Source organism: Apostichopus japonicus, chromosome 11, assembly GCF_037975245.1.
Source record: "Apostichopus japonicus isolate 1M-3 chromosome 11, ASM3797524v1, whole genome shotgun sequence".
NCBI classification, from domain to species: domain Eukaryota; kingdom Metazoa; phylum Echinodermata; class Holothuroidea; order Aspidochirotida; family Stichopodidae; genus Apostichopus; species Apostichopus japonicus.
In genome coordinates, this window is record NC_092571.1 from 8,229,267 (window position 1) to 8,255,519 (window position 26,253).

The window sequence follows — 26,253 nt, forward strand, 5'->3', positions numbered from 1 at the left end:
TTAAGAATGTACATTTTGTTTTTATTCAATATGATTACAAGTACATGAAGAAAATTTCTACAAATTTACCCGATCACTTTGAAAGAGGAGATGTAAGGGTTCAACAGTAGTAGTTCTTAACAAAGCAATGAATGCACTATTAAAAGATCTTTGCCAAAGCATCTTTAACAAAGATCTTTAACAAAGCAATGAATGCACTATTAAAAGACAGGGGAACAAAATATAAAAAAAATTTAAAAAAAAACACTTGAATGCCATCCTGAAAGGTATGGAAGTTGCAGTAATATGTGTAATGAAGTTCTACAACATTACCAATTACAGCTAGCTTTTACATTAATGGAGGGCTGCATACCATTTACAGCTAGCTGGTACATCAATGTAGGACTACATACCATTATAGCTAGCTGGTAAATTAATGTAGGCCTACATACCATTTATAGCTAGCTTTTACCTCAATGTAGGCCTACATACCATTTACAGCTAGCTGGTAAATGGTATGTAGGCCTACATACCATTACAGCTAGCTGGCAAATGGTATGTAGGCCTACATACCATTTACAGCTAACTGGTACATCAATGAAGGCCTACATACCATTTACAGCTAGCTGGGTACATCAATGAAGGCCTACATACCATTTACAGCTAGCTGGGTACATCAACATATCTTAGTAAACAATACTGCTTTGAAATTATATTATGATTCGTTTGGCGATTTTCCTTTCTATTCCCGCTCATGTCTATTTTCTTAAAGTAAAATGCAATAAATTAAGCATCCTCACCAAAAATGGGTCATTTGGGTAATTTCCAAGTAAGGTGTGTAAAGGCAAGAATCAAATCAGGCCGGTAGGTATAGGGATCCACAAAGTTGGGTGTGAAGGGTAGGAGGGGGCCACGAGGGGTCCACAATAAGTAGCCATAAAATTAGGGACTTCTATGAGGTACTACAAGATATCCGGGGAGAGAGAGGGGGGGGGAAAAATACACCCATCTTTCTCTCCCATTGGCTTAGATAGAGGCCTGAGATATACATAGCTATACCAAACTAGAGAGGTAAAATTATAAAAAAAAAAGTTGATATTGAAACACCAGAATAAGAAATTCAACGTTTAATAAAAGTCTGGAGAGGCCACCGATATCATATCATAGAGAACTGAGCTGCATAGCCACAATATGACATGAAAATATAAACCATTACCTTGAAACAAAATTCTGAACTGAAATAAGTAACTTCTATCTTCAACTTTGCAAATTCACTTCACACTTTTCTCTCTTCTAAATGTGGTTGAACACCTCTCTTGATGTGGTTTTAAATTTTTGCAATGCCCAATTCAACATTACCATGCGACGCTGTGCGATTCAGCTTTTTGATTTAAATCTGCCTTGAATTGGTATCATGGTCGACTGTTGAAGACATGAAATTGGTGTCCACCGAAAGAACCTGTTAAACGTATGTCCAACAGAAATCACATCATGAACGGTACAACAAAATAAAACTTTGGGCGGCTTAAAACTCGGTAAATTAAGCAACACTGTAACACTTGGTGGGATACGAGATTATCTGTAAAAGATTAAATTGTTTCAGTAATTTACTGTTTAAGAATCGTCAAACTGTTTCTTGTAAAGAACGTGTCAACTGAGGCCTGTACAATCTTTATCTGAATATTGCTGGGGTTGGTGAGACAGTGAGTTTGAAAATGTTTTACCAAACACAGGGATAGACACAGCCACACACACACAAGAAAAACCCTGAATACAACAGTAGTCTGAACAAAACAGAATGTTGTTTCCTGATTCCAAATGTAAAATTTCACTAGGCCAGGTGACATGATGCCAACACAAGCATGCATGTACTTTCTAAAATACAGTGCTGATTACTTTGGGCAATTACAAAGAGAAATTGCTCTTAAATTGGAGTGATTTTGCTCTCTTAGATGTTACAAGGATATATAATGTTGTTTCAGATTAAAATACAATTTTATTTCACAAATTCGTGGATTCTAATCACAAGCTTTCTTAGAGGAGATTCAGTGTGCCATGCTACACTGAATGCAAATATACCAACCCAGCTTTCTGTTTACCCAACTTAATAGTTTACACGATGTTACAGTGAAGCTTATATCACAAAATAACTCATTCTGACATTAGAAATGTATGGTGGCCCAGAAGGGACACTATGCTAATATTAAATTGATTGAATTTTCAACTTATCTAAAAAAAAATGTGAACTCTGAGATACAGTTTTTCCAAACTTTTAGACATTTCTGAAGTTGAGGTTGAAATATTGATCTAATTTTTATTTTGTATGTCACTTCTGGGCCACTGTAGAAAATCAGTGTATTATGCAATGGGCTACTTCTCCCTTTTCTAATTTATTCTAGCAAAAGGAAACTTTTTTATGGATGTGATTTCTGAAACCAAACCATTCCAATCTTCGTCTTAAACGTTCATGTTTCAAGTGTTACAAAATGTGGAAAGGCAAATAACCATAACTCAATACACCAATATGCCAGCTCTAAATTCCCTCTTTTTTCTTCAGATTGAAACAGATGTAGGGATTGAAAAAGACATTGACATATTGTATCTTAAATGATGAAAGATCCTTGGCAATTACATGTAGACAACAAAAAAGCAGCATTTCTATTAAAACTCGGGCGGCAATTTTACCATATTTATCAAGTTTTCAACTCAAAGCAGGATTGGAATTAATCAAAGTAAGACACGTGCATATTAATGAGCGAATAATAAACAGATACAACACAACCTTCAACGTTACCTCGCCCGGACACTTTGACATGTCCGTTTCAATCACAAAAATTCAAATATCTTTACTGTAACTTTGACATTATTTGAAAGTAATAATCTTGTTCATGCACTTTTCATCGTTGTATGATTATTTCAATATTGGAGGGTTTGAAATAAAAGGAGAAAATTTTTGATCAGTTACAAAATTAAAGGATGACTTTTGGCAATATTATAGTCTTGATATGTAATAGTCCAAATTTTAGAGTATTAGTAATGTTTCTAGAGCTATTCTGGTTCTTGAGATATTCACCTCTAAATTAACTTTAAGCTCTGGAAATGCTCCTTTAAGCCTAACCAGACGATACAGTTGGCTCCTCAGTGCAGGCCTAAACCTTAAACCATTGTTTTTATAAATTCCATTATTAAACAATTGTTTTATGAATTCCAATGACACGTTCTCTTAACTTCGTACAAAAACAAAATAGCATTCTGGGATGAGACTTCTTCAACACTATTTGTCCTCGACAATATATAACACATCGTAAACATTTCGTTCGAAGTTTGTGTGCCATCTGAGGAGCAGACTTTTGTGGTCAGTGTATTAGACTAAGTAATCCAGCCGTTTTAATTGATGGGTCTTGGGATTCTTAGGGTCATATCTTAAAATTGTATGTAGCATGCAAATATAACCTGGACAGATAGCAGTGTTACTTTAATAGTCTACAACATATCAAAAATTAATTTTCTTTGTCCAAAGTCATCCTTCAAAAGCTGCATAAAGGTCTCATGCAAGACACATTACATTGCACAAAACATAACAAAAAAATTTGCACTTTCTTCTAGTCACCCAGCTGCAAAACAAACAAAATACCGACACTCTAAAGATAATCCAAACCAATGAGGTCACGATAGGGTAGGGGAAGGGGTAGGGAGGGGAGGGAAAGGCAAGTCTCAAGATGACACAAATAACAAACCTTCAGAGAACGAGGAAATGAAACTTCATGGTCTATGGCACAAATTTTCCCAAATAAATAAATTTCAGTCACATTTGTATCTCAACAACAGGGATATGCTACAGAGCTTGCAGTTGGACCAATCAACAACTTTCAGCCATCTCATATTACAGGTTTTTGGTTTAAACCAGATTATGTTCCAAATTTAGTAAAAAAAAAAGAAAAAATGAGAAGATACTAGACTTTATCATTTTATTCCATGACTATTATTTCAAAAAGTAAACTAAGCTGAATTAGATTCTCCAACCAAATTAAGGTATGGAACATGCTCTAGTTGTTTATTCATCAGTTTCAACAGTTTAATCTATTCTTAGAGATGACAATATTATATTTTGCAATAAAGGTTAACAAACACAACAAAAAATATTATAGGAAAAAACCCAACATTTTAGGTTTGTAATATCATTTGTGACACAAATCTATGGCACAGAAATATGTTTTTTTCCCCCTCCATATTTATACGTTTTAAAACAAGATTTTGTAATGGCTTTGACATAAATAACTGGGTAGGAGAAAAAAAGAAAACTTCTCTACCAGTTTATTCTCTGCCAACTGCATGAGGTTGTAACCTGACAGGTGGAACATGTTAGACAATGGAAAAAGAGCAAAAAAAAGTTACGGTTAGAATGGGATTTTAACTAGTGACCTCAACCAAGAGGACACTGGTCCAAATCCTGCTCTAGTTATAAACTTCCTTTGCACTTTACTTTTGTCTAAAATTTATCCCAAAATCAAATAAAACTGTTAGCAAACTGCTTATCCACTAGAGGGCCTGTGCAGGAAAGTGTGTAAAAATAAGTTGGCCTGACGTTTCGATCCTAGCAGGATCTTCTTCAGAGGCTAAATGACAAGTGATTTGAATGACAAGTGATTTGATGACACTTGTCATTCAGCCTTTGAAGAAGATCCTGCTAGGATCGAAACGTCAGACCAACTTACTTTTACACATTTAAAATTTACCCGTCAGTTTTCCAAAATTTACTTTGGCTGATGAGGAATCTGTCAGTCACTCACAAGCTAAAATTATCATTCACATTAATACCAGTCTGTTTACATTATTGTTCGGTCAAGTGTGTGTGTCAGTACATTTCAGAAAGTCAGTTACAAAGATGGAAATATTGTCGGTCAGTGTTTTATGGACTTATCTCCAAACTGTTTGACAAGTTGATTTTGATCGGTGACGAAAGATGTTCTTGAATTCCTGTCTACAGTGCACACTGCAGTCGAGTACCTTCATCTCATCGCAAATCTCATAACTTGGAACTGCTCAACAATATTCAACTTGCCTTTAGATTCACTAAGGTATTACTAGTGCAACATTGAAATTATCATTCTTCACACAAACCAATAGGTAAATTAGCAGGTAATTGATTAACTGATTAATAAATGAGCCCCTTAGCAACAACCCCTGAAGATAACACCTACCTTCAATTGTGTATGCAAGTAAGGCTAGCCTTACTTGCCTGTCTAGAGTGCACACTGCAGTCCAACCATATTCAACAGTGCACACTGCAGTCGAGTACCTTCATATCATTGCAAATCTCATTACTTGGAACTGCTCAACCATATTCAACTTGCCTTTAGATTCACTAAGGTATTACTAGGGCAAAATTGAAATTATCAGTCTTCACACAAAACAATAGGTTAATTAGCAGGTAATTAATTAATTGATTACTAAATGAGCCCTTACAAACAGCTCCTGAAAGTAACACCCACCATCAACTGTGTATGCAAGTAAGGCTAGCCCCAGGACCATATGCTACAAAAGTCCTATAAAGACTAATTCTGCCAAGTTATCATGTGTGAACTGAGATGTTGCAAACATTTAGAGTTTGAAGTACCTGTTACAGCAACACATTATTTTAAAATTTACAATAATAATGTGTTCAAGTTTACTTATTTGAATGTTGGGAAGACATTAATGTTGTGTATAGAACTCCCCTAAGCACAAAAGTCTCTTATCTGTATGAAGTCCAATGTGAACAAAGGACCTTTTACAAAAAGGTCCTCAAGTTTGCAAGGTCTTTAAATACCATTCCTGCAACGCATTAACCTCAAATTAATAATATATATCTCGTTTTCATGTCTACTTATTAAGCATGTTGGGGAGAAATTAATGTTGTGAATACAACCACCAAAACTAGTCTGTTACTGTAACAAAATACAAATGGGAACAAAGATAAATATATGAGACTTTGATGAATGTGCAACTGTCTAGAGGAGTAAGCCATGGGGTTATACCTGATCTAGTTTCATAAATATTTGCATGTTTGCCGATCGATCCATTTATACAGCGTTCCATTCTTGTGTAACCAAAAACTTTGCCTTTCTATACTTTGCCTTTTTCTATAGGACCAAATTTCAATATTTCCTGACAAACACCAAAGAGCTCTTTTTGAGAACAAAACTTTCAAAGCTACTGAAGTCAGTTTAGCGTCCATCTTTCCAAAGAACGACGTATTCTATTCCCTCGTGTGTCTGCATCTCAACCTAACTGGGTTTTCTGTTGCTGTCGACTCTAGTCCCATATTTCAACCGGTGAGCAGACATATCGCAACTTTACACGAACGATGTTAAAAAGAAAAATTGAGAAAATAAATAAAACAAAAAGAGAAAGAATATATTGTAAGCCTACAACGAGTTTTCGGCGAGCCTCCAATACGGGGCCACACGTTTTCGCTGCTGCCTCGCTGTGGAGCTCTGCCCGGAGTCCGCTTGGGTCACCACATCGACCAGAGACAGAGGCTTGGGAAGACTTTCGTGATTGGTTGCATAGTCTGCGTTACCGGATGACGACAACGTATCGGTCGGCGGTGAAGCCGTCAACGGTACGGCGTTGTAGCTGGTACACATTAAGAGATGTTTCTCTAAGCTACCGAGGTATGTAAAATGTTTGTCACAGTTCGTACATTTGTGTTGCATGGTATTCAGACGCGGGCGCTTCCGGAGAGCGAGGGCCACGTTGGTCTTGTTGGCGTTGACGATCTTCTCCCGGTTCGGGCACATTTTCATGTGCCTCTCGAGTTTGTTGATGAAATAAAACTTCTTGCCGCAGCCTGCACAGGCGTGTATGTCGTCAAAGGCGCTGGTGGATTTGACCCGGGCGTATTTCTGCGGGTCATAGATGATCGATCCGGGCCGCGCCCGCTTCCGCCCCTTCCTCTTCAACATTGTGGCATTCTTAAGGTTCAGTATCACAGTTTTTGGAATCCTTCTATGTTCCTTACTGATTTTCTTTTGCACTAGACTACTCTCCCGTTCGTCGTTTCCGTTAGCGGAATTTGACGCATCTTCCTTGATGTTCGCACATTCCATGATGTGAACGTGGAATGCCGACGTGTCCTTGAATTCCAAAAGGCACTTGGTGCAGACGTTATTGACCTTTGACCCCAACTGCTTCTGGTTGCGCGGGTCGGAGAGCATGCTCAGGAAGCCAATCTTCCTCCGCTGCTCGAAAGGATGATTCCTTTGGGGGTTGAAGAGCATTCCCTTCTCCGGGGTCGCTTTCTTTGGCAGAATCACCAATTTGTCCTTGGCCTGAGCGGAATTTCGAAGCTTCAGCGGAGACAGTTTGCTGATCTCCTCCCTGAGGAAGGACACCCTCGGGGTCACCTGCAGAGGGCAGGCCCGCAGATTGAAGGCTTTGGTCGGATCCGTAAAGTTCTGAGGGCGGACGTCGTTGCAGAGGTTTTCGTTGAAGGTGCACTCCACTCCCGTGTGCGACTCCCTCTGATGTTTCTCGAGATTAGAAAAGTAGGCAAACTCTTGCTTGCAGAGGGAGCAAACGTACATTTTCTTGACGCTGTGTTTGGACTCCTTATGGTCCCAAAGTTCGTCGCTCGACGTGAAGACGTGCATACAGAATTCACACTTGTACGGGAAATCCTCTGCGTGGGCTACCACGTGCTGACTCAGTTCCCGGATGCTCACAAAGTTTAAGTTGCAAATGTTACAGGTGAAATGCCATTGCACTGGGTTTATGAAAGGCGTGTTCTTTAGAGATTTCTTGGAAGACATCTTGGAGGTTATCTTCACCCTCGGACGAACCGCCTTGGTCCGTTTCCACTGGGTCGCTGACTGCATGGGCAAATTTTCCAGGGGGTCCTTGCTATCACTTAGGAGATTGTGAATGTACGGATTGGCATCGCAGCCCTCGTCCTGGGGCACCTCCGCAGGTGGTGGGTGAGTGAGATCCAGTGGTTGGAAGTACTGTACACTGGACTTGGAGAGCTTGGTACCTTTAACACGCAGGTCCATTGCATCCGTATCGACATTGTATGCATGGTGAACGGCTGCCAGCTTATTCTCTTCCAACTGCAAGAGGTGTAACCTGATAGGTGGGACATCTTTCTGCTTGGGGACGAAGGGAGCTGGCTCGCTGGCTTTATTCCAGGGACAAGAAATGTCCGGAGTTCTCGGAAACTCTTGATATTCCATGGGGTCGAAAGGAAACAGCGACTTCCTCTTGGATCGGTTCCTCTGATGCGCGATGACTTTATTCTCTTTGACCTTTGTCTTGGGGACCTTATTCCAAAAGCCATAATCTGCAGGACAGAAGCCTTTCAGAGGTGAAGCTTTCTTCGAGGAAGGAGACTCTTTGAGCGGATGGGATGCGGAACTTTTCGCATTTGCAGACGAGGAGGAATGTTTCCTCTTTACGACAGAGGGGATGGGTCGTTGTTCACTGATGTCGCTGATCTCCACAGGTCGTTTTCCCTCACCTTTTTTATTCAATGCATCGTCTTCCAACATCACGATGTCCTGCCTCTTCTCCTTCATCCTGCTCTCGACTGCTCTCTTCCTCGCCGACAGGCCGTGCTGGACTCTCATATGCCGGGACCTGTTGGAGGGATTAGAGAAAGCAGACCCACACAGCCGACAGAGGTACCCCTTCGTCAAGCAGGTCCTTCCTCGTTTCTTTTTTTTCTGGAGAGCTCTGATGCCATCTTTGTCGCTCTGTTCCTTGTTCTGAATCTTCTGTAAGCTTTGCACCAGCTTCTCCAGTTTCATGCTCCCTTTCCCTTTGTCTCCGACAGTCCGGAGGAGGCTGGTCGGACCGAGACTGTTGTCAAACTTATCTTTACCCTTCTCCTTCTTGCCACCAACTTTCTTGGGCAACTTCTCCTTCTTTGCTGACGATGATTTGTGGTTGATCCCATGCTCGCTTTTGAGATGAATGATGAGATCTTTTTTACTGAAAAACTTCAGACTGCAGACATCGCAGCCATGGCCGCTGCTGCTTTCCGAGTGCATGCGTAGATGCCTGTCCCTCCAGACCTTGTATGCAAAGGCTTGATGACAGAGATCACATAGGAATTTCTTGGGGAATATGCCGCCCGGCGATTTTTGCTGCTTCACCTGCAGAGCGTTCTTCTTCTGCGGCGTCGTGTTAGCCACTTTCTCTGTTCTAGAGTCGTCCAGAGTTGTACTCAATAACAATTCAACCTTTTTGTCGTCACAGACGTTTGTCCCCACGTGCCCGAAGTGTTCGATAGGTGTATTAATTTCAGATTCTGTTTTTAACCCAAGAGTTGCATTCTCATCTTTCAATCGCACAGACACTGTCTCTCTTTCTGTGCCACATTCTGTAGCATCCGCTGCTACGACAGAACTGTCAGTCTGAACTGTCTCTGGCATCTCGTTCAATCTCCCGTCGCAACTCTGCAGACCCTCCACTTTGCTTCGGTCGCATCGAAAGCTCTCGCCGAAGACGGAAAGACTTTCTTCGGGCATCCTACTACCGCCGAGAGACTCCTCCGAGATGACTCGTTCTAAAACAGCCTTCTCCGCGTCGTCGTGAATGTCCTTCAGTTTCTCCAGGGCCGACTGAACCAAGGAGCAATCCACGCTCTTCCACGATCCATCTTTGGTGTCGTTGAGCGGATTTTCCTCCTGTCGTCTGTCTTTCTCTCTCTTTAGGGCGATACCCCTCGCCCAGGGTTTCTTGGCGATGCCCCTGATGAGAACGTTTATATAATGGTGGTAGGTTCTCAGGTGTATCTTGAGCCCTACGGGGTATTTGCACAACTTGTCGCATTTCTGACATTTATATCGGTCTTCGCCGTTCGCTAGCTTCATGACAGATTCCGGTCCGATGAGATACAGGTCTGTGATCATCTCGGTATCGTCTCTTACCTTCTTCCCCTTGATTGCACCTTTCGGCGGTAACGAATGCTTCGTGCGGCCTTTCTTGTTTCCGGAATGTTTTTTCTTTCTCACTTTCTTGTAGTCGTTAGCTTTCAGGACCTCCTCCGTCTTCTGGGTTTGACTTGAAGTGACGGACTCCGTCTCATTTTTCTGGCTGCTCTTGTCTAAACTCTCCTCCAAGACGACATCTCCACCGGTAGAGGTGACATCGGGTTCTTGTATCTCCGCCACGCTGTCTGAAGGTTGACTGTCTGTCTCCGTCAGCAGAGGCTCGGCCGGTTTGGATATTCTGGTGGTGAAGTCTCTGTCGCCTGTGAGAGCATCCCCTTCGTGACATACGGGATACGCCGGCGATATGAGAGGGGGCTCTAACCCCTCTGGGAGGTTGTCGGGGTGCACCTCCAGTGGCGGGGGCACTCTCTTCGGAGCCTTGTAAGCAGCGTTCTCCGAGAAATCCATCTTCTCTAAAATCGGCATTGGGAGCAAATCAGATTCTGTAAGAAAATCAAAGAGAGACCAAAACTAAGATACGAGCTGTCAGCCTTCAAAATTGATTTACATCACTGCAAACTGTTCAAAATTTCTACAGAAGTGCAGAGATGGCATATAGCAGTTTTGTACACAGGAACGAACAGCTGTTTTACAATTTCTCCTGTTTCTCCTGGGTAGATCGAAGGATGGAGAAGTCCAATCTCTCCATTGGTCCATGCTTGGCATCCTTTAGACAATTTTATATGAACGTGAACAACCCTAACCCACACATTCGCATTTATATCATTTATATCATCAGCTTCCGTACCAATAGATAGCTGACAATCAAAACATCTCAATTACGCCCCACGCCTCGGTTACAAACAAACACCCCGAGACTTACTGGCTTGGGTATTTTACTTCACATCTCTCTTACCTGTCTCTCCACTCTATAGATGCAATCGAATCAACCTAGCTTACACATTTTAGCACTGCGGCCCCTCACTGACCCACCTCGGAGTCAACATCCACTTCCTCTTACTTCCAAATCTACTATACTCGAAGCTTAAAGGTGCTATAATCCCGGGGTGATTTGCAATGAATGGGATCTCGTTGGTTTGACAGTTTTGGGTAAGAGAGGAGTGAAGTAAATACGGTCCAAACTTTTGCCATTGGTAGAATCCAAGTACGACACAGACGACATTCAGAAAGAAACTCAACCGTACCTTCAGAAATGTTCTCATCACTGGGCTCTGTTGCTCCTTCATACCAGCACAACAGTTCTGTTCCAATGGCAATAGTCTGTAACCAAAATATAATGGAAAAACAAATGTGTTAATATATCAACAACAGAGCCCGAGGGTCTCCAACTTTGAGGCAGCATTGACCGCGAAGAGAGGCGCAGAGCGAGCATAAACGTATGAAGCTCACAAAAATAGGAAGCAAATAAGGAAATTTATCAAAATAAATATGACAACAATGCACCGGTATCACTGCTAAATTACCTCCTCAATAACAAATCCAAATGTGGTATGGAAACATCCTTTTGTTTCTTGTTTCACTTATGCACAAGTTACATCACAACCTTGTTTGAAAGAACAACAGTAAATCTCGATACCAAGTGAGAAACTGAGAAGAAAAATAACACACCCTCGGCTTGAGTTTGTAGCACTGGCAAAAAGTGAGGCTGGTAAATTTGTTCTCAATATCACCTAGGGTCAAATTGTGGGTTCATTATGACATTGCAGCCTTGCAAGATGGGAAATCGGTGACCATTTCGGTCAGTGGTAATGGTGAGGTTTGTAACCGGACTGTGAATGACAACTCCAGACGATTCATGATCATCCAGCACACATGATTTTAGTTGCCTCGCAACACCTTTGGGTTACCTTTCATATTCAATTCAAGTTCTGATAAATATCAGAGGCCCAGGTGGTTGTGTAACCAGCAGACTGTCTCTGGGTTCAATTCAAGGCAGATGTTTCAAGATTTTTTCACTGATTTATTTTCAAACAGAAGTGCCTATAGAAACACTCAGAAGTTTCTGCATACAACAACAGACTTTCCTACACACTTTGGGTGTTAGGACGAGGACCCAGTAATTAGACCACCGGCAGATGGGCCAGTGGCAGGGTCGGTGCTTATGGTTACCAGTTGGGTCTACACCCCGTAAAAGTTAGAGGGCAGTAGTTTGAAATCTGACAGGGTAGGCAGTTTTTAGCTTCTAGCCCAGCTCCAGTAACAGGGCTTTTGCCATCTGCTTTATATGTGATCAAACCAACTTGAAATGAGACTAGACGACATTAACTTTGACTGGCACACTGTACGAGCCATAAAACCACTGTCCCTCCGAACTTGCATTTAATACGAGGCTGTTTAAAAGTGGCAAAACAATCGCCCTCCCGGCAGAATACCTTCTACTGGGTATCGCACTTACTTTGATTACTTTGTAGTAAATTTTTTTCTTATGCTGGACCGGGTGTAAGTTGTGGAGATCCTTCCCTGGTGCAGTTTTCACAAATCGCATCCAATTCCCTTTCGATGCGTCGCTAGCGTCTACGCAAAATAATCTGCGACCTTTTGGACCAATAATCTGTAAGGAAATGTAATATAAACTCGAGGTAACTCGAACGCCCTGAAAACAGTTCTACAAAAAAAATCCTTGTTACTTTTGAGGGATATCGTCGTTTGCATGAAACTTTATACAAGACTGCTGTCGGAAGTATTCACAAAATATCCTTACAAAATTTGAAGAATTCATCTCTGCCATACAAAATGCTAAATATATATAGATGATAATAAAATCATTGTTTTGTAAGTTTTTACCTGCCAGGAGTAAGTGTCGTTTATAACTTCACTGCACCTTTTTCGTTCCCCCTTGAAAGGTCCATACAACCTGCCTCTGTTGACTTGTTTCCTACTAAATACACCTGCAGGACAAAGAAAGAAAGAATTTAGTTACGGTCAGTTTGTGGACATCAGCAAGCAGTCAAGCAAACTTTTAGGATCTTTTCATCAGGAATGACCCTAATCCTTCAGTGTCCATGCCCAGAATGCATAAACTTCTTATAACTAATGAAGTCCAAAGCACAGTAAGGAAATGTCCAAACAAACGTAGTTCAAAGGACAGCAAGATTATCACCAGACCAGAATAGGTCTATACTTTGCAAATGGTATATTCGGAAGGAGGAGGTGATGGGGAATGACACTGGAGGAGGGTTCGAGGGGGAGCATTGCTAAATATTGATAGGTAGATGGGGAGGTGCAAATAGAAGAGTTGAGACAGGTAAGAGAGGAGTGCAGTAAATACACTATAGTCTGGACTAAGGGCTTGTTGTTATAAAAATAACCTCTATTGTCAAACAGAAAGAAAAAAATCTGACGTGGGAAAAATCCAACGACACATTTTTGGCGACTCACTTTTGGGTCACTCCCCCATGGTTGGCGGACCCGCCAGTGCACGACTAGTCGACTACAATAAAATGTAAACTTATACCATAAAATTACCCACTAGATACATTATAATACAGTAGTCTACAGGAGTCCAAACGCTTTAAGCCAAGCACACTTCCCTAACATGGAGCTTGCTTTAAAGTTGACGGTGAGATTAATCACGAAAAGTGCCTTGGAATACATAAATGATGTTTTTACAGTATTTCTCTCATTACTTAAAATTTTGGCGAAGTCGCTCTTTCAGTATCTAATCGGTGCGGCCTTAGTAGACAATTGTTTTTAAATTTAGGGCAATTACATACATGTATGTAATATAATGCACAGAAATATGAAATTTTTATAATCCACTCCTGCCTGTAGTACTTGAAGCGTAAAACTTCGAGAAATGTTATTAAATATATGTAAATCTTCATCACATTCTAAGTAATTTCGAAGGTACGTCACAGTAGGCAATGCAGCATTCTTAATTCGTATCGATGATATTTGAAAGGAGAAATAATTAATATTTTCTTCTAAGAAATTTCGGACTGGTTCCACTTTGCTGACGCCAATTTTAATGCAGCATTCTTAATTTGTATCGATGATATTTGAAAAAAGAAATAATTAATTTTTTCATTCTAAGAAATGTCGGACTGGTTCCACTTTGCCGGCGCCAATTATCATGGACGCCAATTTGAAGATTATGATCGTCACACATATGTACGGTTATGTACAGTAATTGAACCATCAAAACTACCTGCATTGTACATCATGAAACAAAGAGATCTAAACACAACTCTCCATATGGTGCTTTTCACTCGGACTTAATAATGCAAAATCAGCTGGTTTTACATGTAACTGTACAGCACAGTCAACATCTGCTGTACATATACCACACAACAACACAGTATACTGCTACAGTATGTTCACTTATCAAATCTGCAATACTGTTTGTACACAGTACAATCACTCCACAGACTCTGGACACATTATAATAAACAACCAGCATTTCATATTAATTGATACATGCCAGACATCTTACCAGCCACTATCACACACACACACATATCAACAACAAAAAAATACATATCTGAGCTTCCTAGCCTTTTGTTATGTACCCACAAGTTTAAAAAAAAAACTTTAACACAGCCATGAGGCTGTGTGTTGAGAGTCCAATGGTTTTTTCTTAATCCAGTACACACAGAGGCAACTTTGAACTTGTACAGAAGGGAAGGTAAACAATACACTGGTGATAATGTCTCGTACAAATAATATACCTCTGTGGCTGCATTACCACGTAGCAGTTTGTATACCAATGCATATCTCCAACAGTTAATCAGTGGCCTGGATCTGCAGTAACTACACACGTGCATTGATTCGTAGTATTCTGATACCACATGGTTTGTACAGGTAGGCACAGCTCACGTTCTGCGATGCAAGTCTGTACCCGAGATCAGGCCCGGAAAAACTTGCAGAAATATCCGTGGACGATGTTTTGCTAGAGCGGCCAATCTCTCGCTGTATAGTTGGCAAAGTGAACAACCCAGCAGTTCTGATAATTCTTGATTTTTAAATACCTCTGGGCTTTTTTCTGAATTCTGTATTAACATTTTCTTTCTATGTTATTTTTACCTATTGATTTTCTTGCCCAGTGGTGAATCCTGTGAGAGCTATGTATTTCCTGTTAACCTGGCTCGCGAGGTTTCACAACCCTGCCCTTGATCTATTCACTTCCTGTTTCGGATACATATAAAATAAACAATAACTTACATTGTATTATAACTTGAAGAGGCTCCCAAAAGCATAAAACATCACTTTATGTTACTTTCTCTGGTAAATGTTAACAAAGAATTTCTCCGGTAAAGTACAGGACTGCAAACACACGGATTAAGACACAGTAAGCGAGAATTTTTTCCATTATGAGTGGCTTGAATAATTCTAGGTGGTTTGGTTCTATCAAATTTTCGGTATTTGAATAAAATTTTGTTTTGGCACACAGTTTACACTGTCCTACACCTACAGTAGGACACTTTCCTTGTCAGGCCTCAAAATTCAGGACACTTAAATTTACAAGATTCAATTTCTCCATTTGCCATTAGCAAGAGAAAACAAGGGGGGGGAGGCACTTGCACTTTTCTGCCAGTGTGAAATGAGTGTTTAGTATTACAAGTTACAACAAGGAAAATGCAAGAAGGAATTTGATTTTAATCAGTACATTACCATTTTTGGGGCTAAAATTATGAAATTTGTTGGTGCTGTAACAATATGTGTCACAACAGAATCTATTATCGAAAGGCAGCAAGGTAATCTGGGCACAACAGTAACTTAATCACTCAGTGAGAAAAAATACTGGTTCGAGCAGGGCGCCAGATGGAATGGAAGTCTCCCTGGGCAGTCAATTTCCCATTTATCCAGCTGTCAGCAATTCATGTGCAATGCCAGATTGGTAGTGTGTTTAACCTTACCGCATCAAGGGTCCCGATACCCCGATGAGTGCAAAGAGTGTGGACCTGTTTTGCTTTCGCAGGCTGGTTTTAAATGTTTTGTGGGCCAGATATTGCCCGCAGACCATCTGTTGATATTAACTCCTGACATAGTTTGTCCAAAGTAAGAAGACAGCTATCTAGGTTTTTCAATTATAAATGGCTAACTTAACTGGTTATCCTGGTCCTGTGTGTAAGAGACTAACATGACAGGGACACCGAGAATATCCTACTGTAAGGCTTCAAGAAATTGATCAACGTCGATGGTGCTTGTTATAGGGAGTTGGGATCCTTAATTTTTTTTATGAAAAAGCTGTTATTTCCCTTAATAAAAGTGTCTCGACCAATGACACAAAATGCCACACTGCCTTTCTGTTGGTACCTACAATATTGAACTGTATACTATTTACTCCAAGTGTTAAAAAGTAAAGAAACTTGTTATCCAAAATTCCAAAATCCAGGAGCAGGTAAAAGTATCAAAATGTTTGCAAACCCTATGCAATGAGCAACCTTGGGGCACCCAAATTTTTTGTTCTTGGTTTTGGTACATATTGCACTTTCTATTAAGGTTTTACAGAATTAAATTGTTAAAAGTAGACGTTTTCATTCATTTTTGGGGGGACGTTGAACAGGAAAATTTATAAATAACTTCTTTTCAGAATGCCTTTTGTGGGCTCATAATTGTTCAAGGTCTCTATGGTTTATTACACCAGTCAAGGCATACTAAAGCTATTCATTAAGTTTGGAGGGCTTGAAAACTTCAATAGAACAATTTGCAATAAATATCTAATAATTTTGACCACCCCACAACTACAAAAAATTAAGTTCTGGCTGTCACCCAAAGCTGTTTCTCTACTACACATGTAGCTACTGTACGGGATAAGCGTCCACAATTGTCACACACAAATTACAAGCTACAAAAGAATCCAAAATTATTGCGGACCTAGAAGTGGTAATAACAATAACATTGCCAAAAAGTCTATGAGAGTATGAAAACTCATGGGCAAATCTACAATCACATTATAATAGCACCTCAAAGTTCCTTTCTGCATGACACTGCAAACATGCACAAAAACACCTATTTTGACAGCTCTGTATCTTCTCTTGGGGGAGGGGGAGGGGAAGGGGGAGGGTGAAGGGGGAGGCGGGAGGTCCAATATGTATCACAAATATGTCTGAATTATTTGCCACATTTTACACAGAGTGAGGAGGGAGAATGTACCGTCAAGCTACTGTAGCTAAAGTTCTGTGATAACAAATAAAGCTTTATCAGTCTTTAAATAGTACTTAGGAAATATAATTTCCAAAGTGAAAGGGGTTGGACTATTTGGGGTCAAATGTGTTTACACTATTTATCAGTTACTTTTTATTTGCTCAATTCATAGAGTAAAGAGCACCTCATTGTTTGCTATCAGAATTCGAAAGGAAGAAAGAAAGAAAGAAGGTCGATCCAGTCAGGATATATGCAGTACTTGTAACGGATTGCAGAAGGTGAGTAAGACAAATATACTAGACCAGTTAGAATGGAATTCGAACCAGTATGACCCAGGGACTACAAAGTCTAGGGACTTTTATGTTGTAAGTCCTGTACAGTAGGTTGTAGAAATTGCCAAGGCAAGGCTACCCTACCTTCCAACATATTAAAACAGAAACATAGAAAACAGAAAGCATTAATTTCTACAAATAGCTCGTGAGGAGTAACAAGGGACCTGACAGCTTTTGTCTGTAATAAGGAGGGAGGAGGGGAGAAGTACCTGCACATTGGAATTCCTGAAACCGCTACACATACCCGGGCTGCTAGTTGACGGGTCACCTGGGAATCTAAATACACCCCTGAAAATACAGCTTATTAATGAGAATACTCATGGAGCCAGAGTAACTTACCAGATGTTTTAGAAATTGATGGAACAACGTGGTGAAAACCAAGCGATTACAGGATGGGTGCAGATTTAGCATGTATTCCACCAGATAAACAAAACTGCACCAAAACACACTCCTAGAAACTTATAGTTGCTTTGGGTGGTAGAATGAGATGCGAGGGGTTATTGACCACCTGGGGGGGGGGGGGTCACTGAGGGTGTACTGTGCTGATACTCTAGACACAGGAGAGAGAGAGCGATGAGGCTGTGGGGCAACGGGTAGGCTAAGAAGCAAGGCAATTCCTTCTTCCCCTCATGAAACTCAACAGGTCGGACAGCACTGGAAGTGTCTTAAACCTACATGCACACATACATATGTGCATATTATCATCCCGGTGTGACCTGGTTGTGCCCCCCTCCCCACCCCCATCTCCTTGCCATTATCTCACCATAGGGCGTACAGATCTCCAACTGCATCCTCGTTGCATCCTCCCTCATATTTCCTTGCACTTTATCACTGGCTTTTTGTTTTGTATTCCAAACAGACTATTGTTGTACAATAAAATAACTTGCAAACTTTCTGGCTTACAAGTCTCAAACACTGCTGCCTTGAAGCTTGCTGAAGACCCCCTGCAAATTCTCAGTTTTCTATTTGACCTGCCATACCACCACCCCACCCCCCAACCCTTTCTACCCCATCAAAATATCCCCATTCTGAAGCACCCTCTGCTCCAGCTACAAAAAACTGACTTGAACTAGCACACACTGTACACTATAGCAGGTCTACTATGCTCCTGAAAAAAAATCAATCGCCCGACTATAGGAAATGTTAAGTTTAAAAACAAATATATTGATCGAGTCTCTCCTTGGCTATAGTCTCCTTAACAATGGTACAATCACTCCTGGCAAAAATACACAATAATGTCATGCCCTCTTTGGTCATGAACCCTAACAAACATTTGCCAAATAACTTCACACCAATCAGGGTTGTGAGAGACAGAATTCTCTCCTTCTGTAAACAGTTGACTGGGGCAAACTTTTATTGGTCGTCCTTGGAGACAACCATATTTCTGTTCAGACAAGTCAGGTCAGCTGTGGAGGTTCGTTCAAAGTGTGCTACAGTGCCAGATCTTATGTCAAAATTCAGGTTGAATTGTAAGAAGAAGAAGAAAACCACCAGATAGGTAAAATGATAAATTGGTATTAGCCTCCATCTTTTTTTGGAGATACTGTGGACAACCCACATTCGCCTTTTTGGACAACCAAAGGTTAAAGGGCCCCTGGTTGTCCAAGAGACAACCAGAAAAGATCCTTTTGAAATTTTCCCTGCAGCATTATCACAAAGAAATTAACCAGAGAAACATTCTGTATTACTTTCTATGGTTGTAGGATGTGACCATATCTGTAAATGTCTTCAAGGGATGGTTGGGAAATGTTGGTAGAATCAAGCATCTAGCCATTAATTTCTGCTTTAAAGGAGCAGTAAACCCGACTTCATCTACCTGATATGAAATTTAAGCATCATGAACAACCCCCTCCCAACAACCTTCCCCCTACCCCTACCTATCCCATTCCAGCCAATCTCACTTTCAGGAGAATCACATTTACAATTATCATAAACCTTTAATATGACAGACATGAAAAAAATCTCCATTTTGGGTGTTTTAAAGTTTTGCCCGGGGAGGGTGGGGGGAGGGGGGGGTCTGACATTTTGTAAATTTACGTACAGTACTGCCGCAGAATTTCTCCACTGATATTTTAATTGATCAAACTAGGATGCCATCCAAATATTGTTCAATTCCAAAACGTTTATTGCCTAGACTCAGACACATTTTTTTCCCTCTCTATTCAAAGAATTTAGGTTGAAATTTACTTCTTTGTTTTCAATTCTTGAAATCTTATCTCTAGCTATTCTAGGTGTCGACTGCATTGTCAGTTGGAGTTTTCATACATCACATACGGTGTGTGAAAAGACCAACAAACTCAAAGATGCAAAATCCGATTCAGAAAAACAGAAGAAAGATTGTCTTTTGCAACCTTGAGTGTGATTTTATTGGTTCTTGCCCCAGTGTAGACCTGTGCAAACAAACACCATGTTTGGAAAGAATGACTTTTCTCCAACTGTACCATTCAAATGGGTAGTAGTGTAAATGAATCACTGGCATTTCTTTCTGATTTGGATTTTTTTTTTTTTATCATAAACAAAATTCTGAAAAAGCAAATGAAATTTTCGGCTAGCACCAGGATTTGAACCAGTGACTTCAGTACATGTTAGCTACAAACTGAGCCATCCAGCCCTTGGTTGGTACGTAGCAATCCCAAAATAGTAATTCCGTGCTGCTACTGGTTGCATACTTGTAAAGTTTTTGACTTTTTAACTTATTTTTAAAGGAATTTGAATATGCAAGCTGATAACCTACATTGCGATGGGATTTCAAGTATCAAAGAACATCAAAATCTTTACCGAAAACAACTCTGAAATAGCTGTCTAGAAAAAGAATATCAGCTGCATCATAAAAAATTAATAAAATATAAAGACTATTAATAAAAAAATAGGTAAAAAAGAAAAAAGGTTTTCTGTACTTACCAATTTTATCTGGTTCCTGTAGTGAATCTCCAAATTCTAGCTCATTGGGTAAGTTCATTCCATCTGGGACAACTTCCATGCTCCCATGACATAGATGAGGCCTGAACATAAATAACAAAACAGAGAAAAATTCTTCCACTAAAATCTTGATTTCAAACATTCTCCTTTTAATTTTGCCTGTTTTATATAATAATGATATCATCTTTAAAAAAAAAAACGTTTTTCAGGAAAAACATTTGAAATTACCATCACTTAACCAAAGAGGATCAGCTCGATATGCAAGGTTATTGACTGAGAGAGTTTATAAAGAATAATTCACGGCCTGCTGGGCGCTGGCGATGTGATGACATTTTTTAAGTGTGACTTGATCACATCTTCAGAGTACAGTAGCTAAAGAAGAAATCCTCAAAAAATTAGAATCATTAAGACCCAAAGAGCTTTAAATAATATATACATCAATATCTATATTATACATCAATATCTCTGTGAGTTATTTATCATTCGCATCTCCATTACATCCATGGATTAGTTACGAATGGTTACATAGTGTGATTATATTACTGTAACTGATAGCATCGTACAGGGTAAATATTTAAATGGGTTTTTCCCCCTCTGGTTGGTCCGTCAGACATCCAGGTCTTGGTTCGTCTGAACTGCAAATTTGGTTGCCCGAAAAAAGACAAAAAAAATGTAGCAAACTTACAAAGAGCCGATTCTTTGTACACTGTTGAAGGGATGCTATGTCAGTTCTGGTGATTAGAATCAGCTTTAGGCAAATTATAGTATGCTATAATTGCTAGAAGTTTTCAAAAAGTACTTTCCTGGAGGTCTTTTTCTCTCCAAATTATTCTCAGACATTTTTAGAAGGAACACACAAGATGACTGAATGTCCCTGTGAGGAAAATTTCCTTGAAGGTTGTAATAAAAACAGTTTAAGAATTTTGACCATAGGTGACCATATTTGAATATCTAGCATATTTGGGGCCAAATACAGCATACCTTTAAACTCAACTTTCAGGTGGATCATAAAGGTAAAGCACTATTTTTTTTTTCAGGAAATCTCTAAAAGTGATTGAGGAAATATACAAATGATCAGTTTAACTATTTTTTTTTGGGGGGGGGGGGCCAGTGTAATCTGAAATTTGATGGAAACAACTAGCCATCTGTCAGAAATTCTGATTTTACTGATTTTGGTTGTCTATACAGTGTACATGTATATATTGTTAGTCTTGATAGACCATTTAAAAGTTGCCCCAGTCTTGATATGTTTAACACCAACACCAAACCTGTTTGGTAACATTACTGTGCTAATGAACTTAGAGTTTGCTTTCAAAAAGCAATTAACTGAATTGGCAACATATGTACAGTATATCTGACACCAACATCAATACATTTTGGTAACATAACTTAAAAATCGCAATTATGACACAAACAATGTCAACAAATGAAAATCACAGGGACCCATTTTACACTGTTATTAGATAAGCATATTAAAAAAAAAAAATTACAAAATATAAATTATAAAAATATAAATTATAAAATATAATTTAAAAAAATTATCAAAATGGTTTACTTAAGTACTGTATATAACCAATATCTGTAGTTAGTGTACAATATGTGTCGTTACAAAGCATGGTACAATAGTGATGTTTTCAACATGTGAAAAGGTCACCACACAACTATCAAAGAAAAGTTACTGGCATGGGATGTGCTTACTCAACCAAAGCGAGAGATCCCAACAGTATATATGCATTTATGCACAGAGTGCAACTTAGTTACGTTTGTTCCTAATACAATGGTACTATACAGTTTGTTTGTCAGACTGGTTCAAGATGTCCTGTTTGTCCTTAACCAGTTACAATTGAAGGTAACTGAACCCACTACTGTACATGGACTCTTTCCTTAATTAGAACCACCAAAACAATTCGAAAGCAGGGAATTAACATCTGTCCCCTCTGTTCGGATTAATACCCTAAGAAGTGGAGGGGAAGGCGGGGGGGGGGAGGGGTTGGTTGCAGAATCTTTTGATCTTCAACTTAACATCTCATCTAATGACATATATATTTGCAAATTTAAGGTACAAGACATTCAGATTTCCTTGAATGTATTCATCTATGTACGCACAACTGGAGTGATAAAAAAAAGTAAGAGAAGGGTCGCAGACTATTTATAACGAAAGGTTGGTTTCCGACCAAGGCAACTCAGAGCTTAAATCATCTCCCATATCACTACATGGACACAGCAGAGTAGGCGAAGCATGGTTGTAAGTAGACCTACATGCAACTTAGTACAGTACCTGCTGACAGGTTATAAATTAAATAATTAGTGTCCAACAGTCTGTGTCAAAGTTAGCCATTGCGAAAGCTCTGAAACATGTCTATTATACTATACTGTACTAACTATGGTTTCTGTGTACTAAAACTGCTATGTTTACATACAGTCTTTATCCCTCGTTTTTAGCAATTTGCTAATTTCGTGGACCATTCTTGCCATGCGATTAATCTAATAGTACTCTATGCTGTGCTCAAAGACGCATAAATTATGATGAAAAGCAAATGCTATCTCTATAATTTTATTACAAACTGTAGCAGTACCAGATGGACCGTGGAAGTGCACTGTATGTAGTGTACAGTACGTATACCAGTTCACATGTGCTGTGCTCAAAGACGCATAAATTATGATGAAAAGCAAATGCTATCTCTATAATTTTATTACAAACTGTAGCAGTACCAGATGGACCGTGGAAGTGCACTGTATGTAGTGTACAGTACGTATACCAGTTCACATGTGCACAGTTTATGTACCAGTATATACATATATCATAACACTTATAATACGATTGATTGATAATTTAACGAATTTCCTCTCCTCGCCTGATAACTTTACAGAAGTACTAGGTTCCTCTTTAAACAGTAAACCAAACTGCTACTTGAAAACTTTGCACCTATTTTGAGCTCACCCCCATGCAGGTGGGTACTTTGCATAATTTAAGCTTTTATGTGAGGAGTCTGAAGCACTCATTTCCTCAACCAACAACTTTCTACAGTAACTATTGTACTGTAGAGTGAAATGTCTCACCAGTGCAAGAATGCTAGCTGAGATTTAACTCGAGAGTAACTGAACATCTGGTGTACACATCATTAAGAAGTAACCCTGACAAAACAAGTACGTAAATAAAAAAAAATACCAACAAATCCTTCTAACACCAACACTGCTATCATAAAACCTAGAGACTATTTGGACACACTGGGGTTGTTCTAAGCATCGAGGATAAATTTTGAGTGGACATAATAAAGCTCTAACAACATTGGTCTCGATATGTTTCACCTTCCAGGGTGACTTTTTCACGGAAAACCACATCAACCGTTGCCCTATAGACTCCCACCAGATATCATTACTATCTTTATGTTACTTCTGAAACAATTATTCATACTTTTTTAAAAGATCTGATTACACGGTCATGTTATTTCGACATATTTTTGAAAATTTGTACTCCAATGGCTGCATGATCTTAGAACCATGTGTAGTTAGGCTACAAACTCTAAATTCACTGTGCCACAATTCTCTGCAGTATGTGTGATCAGCAGTTTCGTGTTAAGTGCTACTGATGGTATGTACCTGGTATATAAAGGTACCGTATATATTGCTAAATTACAGTAAATAATTATAGAGTGATGTCAACAGGAGTACTGCTGCAGCTACTAATACTGTCAATATAATAATAAAGTAGCTTACTACAGTACAAGTGGCCAACCCTCCACCCCCCCCCTCATAAAAAAATATATATTAAAATAATAATGCAAATAATTAAAAATTGTAAATATTGGGAAAAGCTGGAAGCCGGCTTTGCATACATTCAGGAGGATTAAAATGGCTGGTTGACTGAATCTTTCAATTGTCTTGCAACAAACATTAATAATGCCTGTGATATTTTGTAAGGGATTAGCAGGCATGAAAGATGTTAATCCTGCAATTTGCTATAAAGGCGGTTGTCAGTCAAATGAGATTAAGTTGTGAAGACTACTGTGAATGCATTCATGCATAATCAATGAATTTTACAGACTCACAGTGAATTCCCAATAAAGCTAACATGGGTGGAAAACACGCTGCATGCACAAACAGCAGCCTATAGGGATTTCTGTACACTGTGTAGAATGATATAAATCATATGTGAGCTCTGTTTATTCCCCAAGTTAAACTTTCAACCATGCTACAAAATGGGCAGGCCTATAAAATCACCTCTTTTAATTTGCTTCATGAACTAAAATGATCACGCGGAACATTTAAAAGACGTATGAAAATATTCGGCAATGCTGTGTCCAAAGTGCGATCAATATTTGTTAAGGTTAGGCCTTAAATGGTTTTCATTGCACTGTGAGATGTTGCCAGCTAGCACAGGCCCTATCATGTGCAATTGTCTCCAAATTCCACTTCACTTTCACCAAGAACCCTTCATTTTAGTTGATTTGTTTTTGTTTTTTTATCAAAACTGATGTATTGTGTTACATAGTGCACCGTTATTGTCATGGCCGCTGGGGATCCAATTTAACTTTCAGGAACTAAGCAATGCAAACTAGACATAAATTGTGTCCTCTGACTCTTTGCAACTAGCCTACATGTAACTGTAAGCCTATATGTGTCTCAATGGTCTATCATGGCAGTAACTTAAACTTCCTTGGATGCAAACTTAGCTTTATTTTGGCTTTGTTTCTGGAAATCCATTGAATTCCTGACTGGCTGATGCAACAGACGGATCAACTTGTGTTCCTCACACTTGAGATACAGTTAACGATAAGCCTAACTGATGGAAAATCTGGATAGGCTAATACTAAATCTAAGTCAAGCACACGTAGAAATATTAAACGCCTATTGTAGCCTATAATGTTACCGGACAATCACAACATCGCTCTGGGTGAAATACAAGCATAGTTACCAGCCTAGAATTTTACAACAATAATTTTGCATCCCTACGTCTAAAATGCACCTTAGATACTAAATTCTTAATGTCTACCAACACTGATAAATGTTTCAAATACCATGATTGCAGTTCTCGCAAACGTTCGATACACAGTGAAACCTTATCAAAACGAGGAAGTTCGTAAATTTCCGTGATCCTGTTATGAGCGCTGCACGATTGCAATTTACTGCACACTGCAGTTTTGGGAATCTCTTTGGGAGACTCCAAAACTCCAACGTTCCCTGAATTTCGTCACGTAGTCAAAAAGTTTATGTCTATGAACTTCTCTTTATGGGAGATTAACTGAGCAGTTGAGCACAGGGAATGTCTCCCCAAGTAGATGGGGCAATAGATTTTACCGTTGATTACTATAACGCAAAACCACGTTTGGTCTTTGTTTCCTTGTGAACACACCCTTGCCTGTTCAAGCAATGTTATTATGGAGCACTGTTACAGTCTCGATATTGATAATAACATCGTTGAGACCAAAAGCGAAAATCAAACATTTTTATAAACCCAAAATATATTTTATGGACAAGAGATACAAAACGAAACTTACTCTATCTGATAAAAGAAGGTTTCACCTTTCGGATTCTTGTGTAAATACCCTCGAAAGCGCTGTAGTTAATGACAATCAAAGATAAACTGCACAATAAGTTTCGGGGCCCATTGACGAAGTAGAGTTCAATATGGCGTTTGCAAACCTATACGTGTAAAGATCTCGTGGTGATCACGTAGTACGTGTCGTTGCAGCCGCGAGTTACTTTGTGGCTACAATTTTTTTGCGAGTTTAGTGGTTTGCGCGTATATAGTGCTGTGACTCTGGGTTAGTCAGTGAACAATAGCTAATGGTACAACTCTGGAGTAAATACATGATGCGATAAAAAAAGCTCTGGTAATTTGTAAGGGTGATAGCCACAGATGAATGGTCACGATGATGTTTGGTCATTAGTTCATGATCGCGATTCAAATACATTTGCGAAGCTGCTAGTATTATAAACACAACGGGATGGATGGGTTTCCAGGTTAGGAATCCCGATCGAATATTTGCCACTGTAATCGG

At 39.5% G+C, this 26,253-nt stretch overlaps 1 protein-coding gene across 5 annotated transcripts; it reads right to left on the reverse strand.

Annotated features, from left to right (window-relative positions):
• On the reverse strand, positions 1-26,253 carry LOC139975747 (uncharacterized). 5 transcript variants are annotated; one of them, XR_011795872.1, is made up of 7 exons: positions 25,750-26,252; positions 20,234-20,334; positions 12,699-12,802; positions 12,310-12,465; positions 11,099-11,174; positions 505-10,396; positions 1-384 (listed from the first exon to the last, which is right to left on the reverse strand). XR_011795872.1 is itself a non-coding variant. In XM_071983879.1 (6 exons), exons 2-6 carry the CDS (start codon positions 20,310-20,312, stop codon positions 6,387-6,389), a joined length of 4,425 nt encoding a protein of 1,474 aa, XP_071839980.1. In that variant the 5' UTR covers positions 20,313-20,334; positions 25,775-26,253; the 3' UTR covers positions 1-6,386. The 5 variants fall into 5 exon arrangements, 4 of the variants coding, with proteins under 4 accessions (XP_071839980.1, XP_071839978.1, XP_071839979.1 ...); XM_071983879.1 differs by having other exon boundaries at positions 1-10,396; positions 25,775-26,253; XM_071983877.1 differs by having other exon boundaries at positions 1-10,396.